We start from the raw sequence: 8,090 nt of genomic DNA, 5'->3' as shown, positions 1-8,090 counted from the left end.
ATGGTCGGCTAAGCGACTAAGATAGCTACACTTACCGAGACTTCAATAATCAGAACATAACCGAAGTCTTCTATAACAAGAGAATCCACACCTTACAAGTTCCCTTCTTTAGAACTACAGTAGCAACTACTGCTATGAAGCTATTTCTTTACTTTGAATCTGCAAAGTAATTATTGCTTTTGTCTTCACGTAATCCCTCCGAAAAATGTTAGACTCTCTCAGGGTGGGCGCGGTCTTTTTTATTTTCTGACCAATAAGAAAACACGTTTCCTTACTTCGCTGACTGTTGTTAGGTAGTATAGAGGAAAATAGTTTGCATTAATGAAGGTAGTAAGAAAACTATGGAATATAATGACATTCCTATAAGATGTGTCCACCTGGGTTACAGTTTCAAAGTATTTTTAAGTTAAATGTTGTAACTCAATGTATTTGTGCTTTGTTGATAGTGAAGTATAAGGGGTTTGAGCTTATAAATGACTTGCCTTGATCATGGTTTTATGCAAGAAAAGAGTGGAAAAATTTAGCTTACCCCTGATTCAGGAAAACTGAAAGTGTTGTGGTTAAGTTTTCTGTTCGTCTAAACTGACAACAGGAACTAGTCCCTGAAGCCTGTGTGCTTCGGATCATGTACACTTTTGACCCCTAAACCACCAACATTATAGCCGCTTTCAGACACGTCCTCCGCAGTATATGTGGAGCTTTGTCAAAGGGAGGTTCTGTTCCTATAAATTACAAACAGGGACTAGTCCCTGAAGCCTTTGTGCTTCGGATCATGTGCACTTTTAACCTCTAAAGCATCATTATGGAGGTCTGGTCATGTACACGTTTGACCTCTAAAGCATCATTATGGAGGACTGGTCATGTATCTGATCATGTACACATCCACAGAAGAGAGGGAGAGAGAGAGACATGCACACTAGAGAGAGAGACACACAGTGAAAACTGGTGGTTTAATACTTTATTGGGTCGACAGCAGTGCAGTACTGTAGTTAAGCCATTCAATTAGACTGAATGCAGAAATAACACACACACACACATACAGTGAGACCTGGTGGTTTAACACTTTATTGGGTTGATAGCATTGCAGTAGTAAAGTTATTATTCAGACTGAATGCAGAAGTCAAAGACAGAGAGAGAGAGAGAGAACAGATAGCTTTGTGTGGAAAAGATCACACACACACACACACACACACAGCTGTGCAATTGTATGGCAAATATCACACACACACACACACACACACGTGTGTTACATTCTCCAGACAAGAAAATCAAATGAGTATGCGTGCACAAGCGAGTGGTGTGTGTGTGCTCTTCTGAGGGAGATAGAGAGAGAGAGAGAGATATGGTACAAAGTGTGTGTGGTTATGTTTAATATAATGTGTGTATGTGTGAGCGACTGTACTGTTAGTGTGCGTGTTTGTGGAAGAGAATTTTAGTTTTTTACTCCTGTATGTGTGTGTGTGTGTGTGTTTGTGTGTCCATGGCCGTATCAGAAGGCAGGGGGTGGGGCTTGGTAGTCAGGTGGGCGTGCCTCCATGGTCTGGACCAATGGTGGAGTCTTATAGTCATTGATGGTGACGGTGGTCTGGCCAATCACGTCGGAGGGAGAGCAGGGCTGCTTGGGGGCGTGGCCATTCTGGAGCGGGCTGCTGAACAGCGATAGGTCGGTTCCCTGCAGGAACTTCTGAAGAGCCAATAAGGTGAGGGCAGCCTGCCAGGACAAGAGCGTTACTGGGTTAGTGAGTTAGTGCTGACAGCCAATAGGAAGGAGAGAAACACAGGTCAGTGCTGACAGCCAATAGGAACGAGTCAGTGCTGACAGCCAGCCAATGGGAAGGAGAGAAACACGGGTCAGTGCTGACAGCCAATAGGAAGGAGAGAAATGCAGGTGTCAGTGCTGACAGCCAATAGGAAGGAGAGAAACACGGGTCAGTGCTGACAGCCAGCCAATAGGAAGGAGAGAAATGCAGGTGTCAGTGCTGACAGCCAATAGGAAGGAGAGAAACACGGGTCAGTGCTGACAGCCAATAGGAAGGAGAGAAATGCAGGTGTCAGCATAGATATTAGAAGCCAGATTGACTGTGGATTCTATTACTGTGGGACGCCATATTGGTGAGGGCATCGTAAACACGGACGCCATATTGGTGAGGGCATGGTAAACACGGCCGCCATATTGGTGGGGGCATGGTAAACACGGCCGCCATATTGGTGGGGGCATCTCCTTTACTGTCTATGGGCAACACTTGCAGCCAATCACAGACACCTGTCTGATTTCCAGTCAGAGTCACGTGCTCCTCCATTGGCCTCCAGTGATTGTTGCCCCCACCAAGATGGCGTCGCTATTTACGTACGATCTGGAGCCCAATGCGGGATCTAGCTTTCTAATATCTATGGGTGTCAGAGCGGTATATGTTCTCTTCATTAATATATATGCCATATATATTCTAAATTAAAATTAGATGTAGGCCCTGTACACACGCACCCGGACAATTAAAAAAAAAAAAATTTTTTAAAGCAAAACAACTGCAAACTATAGTCTGTCTATGTGCTCAAACTATCACAGCAGGTCAGTAAGTCACTATACTAATACTAGTATTTAAACAGGTCAGTTATACTAACACTAGTATTTAAACAGGTCAGTAAGTCAGACACTATACTAACACTAGTATTTAAACAGGTCAGTAAGTCACTATACTAACACTAGTATTTAAACAGGTCAGTAACTCAGACACTATACTAACACTAGTATTTAAACAGGTCAGTAAGTCACTGTACTAACACTAGTATTTAAACAGGTCAGTCAGTCACTATACTAACACTAGTATATACTAACACTAGTATTTAAACAGGTCAGTACTATACTAACACTAGTATTTAAACAGGTCAGTCAGTCACTATACTAACACTTGTATCTAAACAGGTCAGTTATACTCTTTAAACAGGTCAACAGGTACTAACACTAGTATTTAAACAGGTCATATACTAACACTAGTATTTAAACAGGTCAGTAAGTCACTATACTAACACTAGTATTAGTAGGTCAGTTAACAACACTAGTATTTAAACAGGTCAGTAAGTCACTATACTAACACTAGTATTTAAACACAGGTCACTATACTAACACTAGTATTAGTAGGTCAGTAAGTCACTATACTAACACTAGTATTTAAACAGGTCAGGTCACTATACTTAAACACTAGTATTTAAACAGGTATAAACAGGTTAACACTAGTATTTAAACAGGTCAGTAAGTCACTATACTAACACTAGTATTAGTATTTAAACAGGTCAGTTATACTAACACTAGTATTTAAACAGGTCAGTAAGTCAGTCACTATACTAACACTAGTATTTAAACAGGTCAGTAAGTCACTGTACTAACACTAGTATTTAAACAGGTCAGTCAGTCACACTATACTAACACTAGTATAAACAGGTCAGTTAACACTAGTATTTAAACAGGTCAGTCACTATACTAACACTAGTATTTAAGTATTTAAACAGGTCAGTATACTAACACTAGTATTTAAACAGGTCAGTTTAAACAGTCACTACTATACTAACACTAGTCATTAAAACAGGTCACTTATACTAACACTAGTATTTAAACAGGTCAGTAAGTCAGACACTACACTAGTATAACACTAGTATTTAAACAGGTCAGTAACTATACTAACACTAGTATTTAAACAGTACAGTAAGTCACTATACTAACACTAGTATTTAAACAGGTCAGTTATACTAACACTAGTATTTAAACAGGTCAAGTCAATACACAACACTCACTATACTAACACTAGTATTTAAACTAGTATCTAACACTAATTTAAAACAGGTCAGTTATACTAACACTAGTATTTAAACAGGTCAGTAAGTCACTATACTAACACTAGACACTATACTAACACTAGTATTTAAACAGGTCAGTTATACTAACACTAGTATTTAAACAGGTCAGTTATACTAACACTAGTATTTAAACAGGTCAGTAAGTCACTATACTAACACTAGTATTAGTATTTAAACAGGTCAGTTATACTAACACTAGTATTTAAACAGGTCAGTAAGTCACTATACTAACACTAGTATCTAAACAGGTCAGTTATACTAACACTAGTATTTAAACAGGTCAAACAGTCAGATACACACTATACTAACACTAGTATTTAAACAGGTCAGTATACTAACACTAGTATTTAAACAGGTCAGTAAGTCACTATACTAACACTAGTATTTAAACAGGTCAGTAAGTCACTATACTAACACTAGTATTTAAACAGGTCAGTTATACTAACACTAGTATTTAAACAGGTCAGTAAGTCACTATACTAACACTAGTATTAGTATTTAAACAGGTCAGTTATACTAACACTAGTATTTAAACAGGTCAGTAAGTCACTATATTTAAACAGGTCTAACTATTAGTATTTAAACAGGTCAGTTATACTAACACTACTAGTATTTAAACAGGTCAGTAACTAAACAGGTCACTATACTAACACTACTAGTATTTAAACAGGTAACACTAGTATTTAAACAGGTCAGTCAGTCACTAGTATACTAACACTAGTATTTAAACAGGTCAGTATTTAAAACAGGTCAGTCAGTCACTATACTAACACTAGTATTTAAACAGGTAACACTATATTTAAACACTAGTATTTAAAACAGGTCACTAGTAAGTCAGTAAGTACTATACTAACACTAGTATTTAAACAGGTCAGTTATACTAACACTAGTATTTAAACAGGTCAGTAAGTCAGACACTATACTAACACTAGTATTTAAACAGGTCAGTTATACTAACACTAGTATTTAAACAGGTCAGTAAGTCACTATACTAACACTAGTATTTAAACAGGTCAGGTTATACTTTAACACTAGTATTAAAAACAGGTCAGTAAGTCACTATACTAACACTAGTATTTAAAAACAGGTCAGTAACTCAGTCATACTAACACTAGTATTTAAACAGGTCAGGTCACTGTACTAACACTAGTAGTCAGTCACTATACTAACACTAGTATTTAAACAGGTCAACACTAGTATTTAAACAGGTCAGACACTATCTAAACAGGTCAGTTATACTAACACTAGTATTTAAACAGGTCAGTAAGTCAGACACTATACTAGCACTAGTATTTAAACAGGCACACAACTATCATAATTTAAACAGTAAAAACAGTCCACTGTTGGGCAGTTATAACTAACAGAGAGAGACACTATAATTAGAGCATGACACTACAACCCAAAGCACTAGAGCTCCCCCTGTTGGACTAGAGAGAGCATGACACTACAACCCAAAGCAGTAGAGCTCCCCCTGTTGGATCAGAGAGAGCATGACAGGTCACCACATTCAGAGGCCAGATGAAGTCAATGAGGCTTTTATTGAAGATTCTGAGGGGAAAATAGGTGTGTGTGTATGCTGTGTGTGTGTATGCTGTGTGTGTGTGTGTGTATGCTGTGTATGCTGTGTGTGTATGTATGCTGTGTGTGTGTGTGTGTGTATGTGTATGCTGTGTGTGTGTGTGTATGCTGTGTGTGTGTGTGTATGCTGTGTTTGATCAATTCAATGAGAATGATGCTTTTATTGAAGATTCTGATGGGGTTTTATTAAATTGAATGGGAAAATAGTTATAGTCATATTTCAACCTTGATGGAAACCGCTTATCAAATGTGTGTGTGTGTTTGTGTGTTTGTCTATGTGTCTGTTTGTGTGTGTGTGTGTGTGTGTGTGTGTGTTTATCTATGTGTCTGTCTCTGTGTGTGTGTTTGTCTATCTGTCAGTGTGTGTGTGTGTGTGTGAGAGAGTGTGTGTGTGTGTATGGTGTGTGTGTGTGTGTCTGTGTGTGTCTGCGTGTGTCTGTATGTGTGTGTGTGTGTGTGTGTGTGTGTGTGTGTGTGTGTTTTATCTATGTGTCTGTCTCTGTGTGTGTGTTTGTCTATCTGTCAGTGTGTGTGTGTGTGTGTGTGTGTGTGTGAGAGTGTGTGTGTGTATGGTTGGTGTGTGTGTGTGTGTGTGTGTGTGTGTGTGTCTGTATGTGTGTGTGTGTGTGTGTGTGTGTGTGTGTATGTGCGCGTGTGTGTGTGTATGTGTGTGTGTGTGTATGTGTATGTGTGTGTGTGTGTGTGTGTGTGTATGTGCGTGTGTGTGTATGTGTGTGTGTGTGTGTCAGGCCAGAGCCAGGGCGGGTGCTGGTTTGGGCAGCAATCTCTGTTCCTCCACAAAAGCGATATTTTTAAACCGGCTCAGCGTGAGCAGACACAGATACCCCTACAACACAAAATAAACACAGACATCAGGTGTGTGTGTGTGAGAGTGAGTGTGTGTGTGTGTGTGTGTGTGTGTGTGTGTGAGAGAGTGTGTGTGAGAGTGTGTGTGTGTGTGTGTTGACGTGTTGCCAGAACACAAACCGTATGGACCCCAGAGTGATAGCACAAAATCAATATCGCCTTACAAGGCGAAAACGAGAAAGGCTAGATCCAGCTAGCTATCAAGGTAATCTGATCTAGAAAAATATGATTAGACAAATTAGGAAAGAAACTGACCAGGAATTGAATCGTAATGATAAACCAATGACCTTGCAACCTACTCTTTGAATTAAGTTCACCTGAAAGCGTGGAAGTGAATGAATGTGTTGAAGCAGATGTTGAACAATGTGCTGGATTACTAAACCAGATCACCCTGACCTCAGAAATAGTTGATGATTATTGAATGTGAATAAAAGAATGGAAAATGAACCATAACTGCAAACAATGATCTCATAATAAATAATAAAGTGCGATGAATGAAATGTATCATTACAAGTATTTTAGTAGCCTGACCTTGTAAAGTCTAGGGAATTATGCATGTAAAGAATTGTATGTCTCAAACTGTGAAATGGGTAAAGTGCCTTAAACTGTGGAACCTATCTGTAAACCTGAATGTAATGTATCATCTCCGAAATGTAACCCGGAGAAGTATGTTAATGCGTGTCATCTTAAAATTGTTGGTTAAGATCAGTGACTTCTAGAATGTATTAGCTATCGTGGAGAATTTTCCCAGCTTATCGTGAGAATATTCCCAGCCATCGTGGGAACTTCTAGAAGGTTCTAAACTGTCGGAATGGGAAAATAGGGATTGATTTGTCTCAGGAATGTGGGGGAGGTTAAGTCCACCTAGTATAAATAGGATTGATTTGTCTCAGGAATGTGTGGGGAGGTTAAGTCCACCTAGTATAAATAGGATTGATTTGTCTCAGGAATGTGTGGGGGGTATGCCACTAGTATAAATAGGATTGATTTGTCTCAGGAATGTGTGGGGGTATGTCCACCTTCTAGTATAAATAGGGGTTGAACCAAATGATCGGGCTGCTGCTTATTTTTTCCTTCCTTCAACTTGGTTTTTGCTTTATGATGTCAGGAATGTGTGTTGTTAGAATTCGGGGCCCTCGAAATTCGATGTCGCGAGAAGCAAAAAGTGTTGGACGTCGCCGCCAGGCTGAGTCGCTGACCGAAACTCCGCGGAACCTGTTGCAGATATCAGACCTGCTACTCTCGACAGAGAGTGACTGCAGAAGACAATCAGCTGACTTGTCCCCTTTTGAGGACTTACTTTTTCCTTCTATTCTCTTTTTCTCCATTTGTGGATTTACCATTTCTATTGTAATCTCTTCTCCATGTGTGGATTTACTATTTTCCTATTTTGTGGATTTACTCTTTTTATATTTTCTATAACATTGTAACCTGCAAGTGGATATTACGCATTTTTGTTAACATCACCAAAGTGCTGAAAAGTAAAGAACTCATGTAACCTTGGCATCCAATTCTTCAAGCAGTATTTTTGTCTTTTCTTGGTTTTTCTACGAATTCCAGCAGGAGGGTAAGATAACTGGTTTCTTCTGTGGTTATTCATCTGCTCTGTCTAAGACTTGGGTTAGTTGGACTTGAGTACTGCTGGACTAATAAAATCTCCATCCTTATAAAACCTGAGCAAGAAGTAGCCTATAACCTGTGTCTCTAGATAAATTCTAGGGTCAAACATCTTCGCACGCTAGCCAACTGTTCGAGACCCAGGCGAATCTCCTTATTTCATAAACATCTCAATAAAT

At 39.1% G+C, this 8,090-nt stretch overlaps 1 protein-coding gene across 2 annotated transcripts in view; it reads right to left on the bottom strand.

Moving 5' to 3' along the window:
- Positions 1-1,042: 1,042 nt before the first annotated feature.
- Positions 1,043-8,090, bottom strand: part of syngr3b (synaptogyrin 3b) — a 12,832-nt gene continuing 5,784 nt past the window's right edge. Inside the window, exon 4 of one of the 2 annotated variants that reach the window (XM_048248185.1) lies at positions 1,043-1,711. In XM_048248185.1, coding sequence (XP_048104142.1) covers positions 1,490-1,711 — 222 coding nt within the window. In that variant the 3' untranslated portion in view covers positions 1,043-1,489. Of the gene's footprint in view, positions 1,712-6,108; positions 6,275-8,090 lie in introns of those variants that run through there. The other variant, XM_048248186.1, reaches the window with a different exon arrangement.

The sequence above is a fragment of the Alosa alosa genome, chromosome 7 (genome assembly GCF_017589495.1).
Source record: "Alosa alosa isolate M-15738 ecotype Scorff River chromosome 7, AALO_Geno_1.1, whole genome shotgun sequence".
NCBI lineage: Eukaryota > Metazoa > Chordata > Actinopteri > Clupeiformes > Clupeidae > Alosa > Alosa alosa.
The sequence above is the reverse complement of the archived record's forward strand: the minus strand, read 5'-3'. Positions and strand labels throughout refer to the sequence as shown.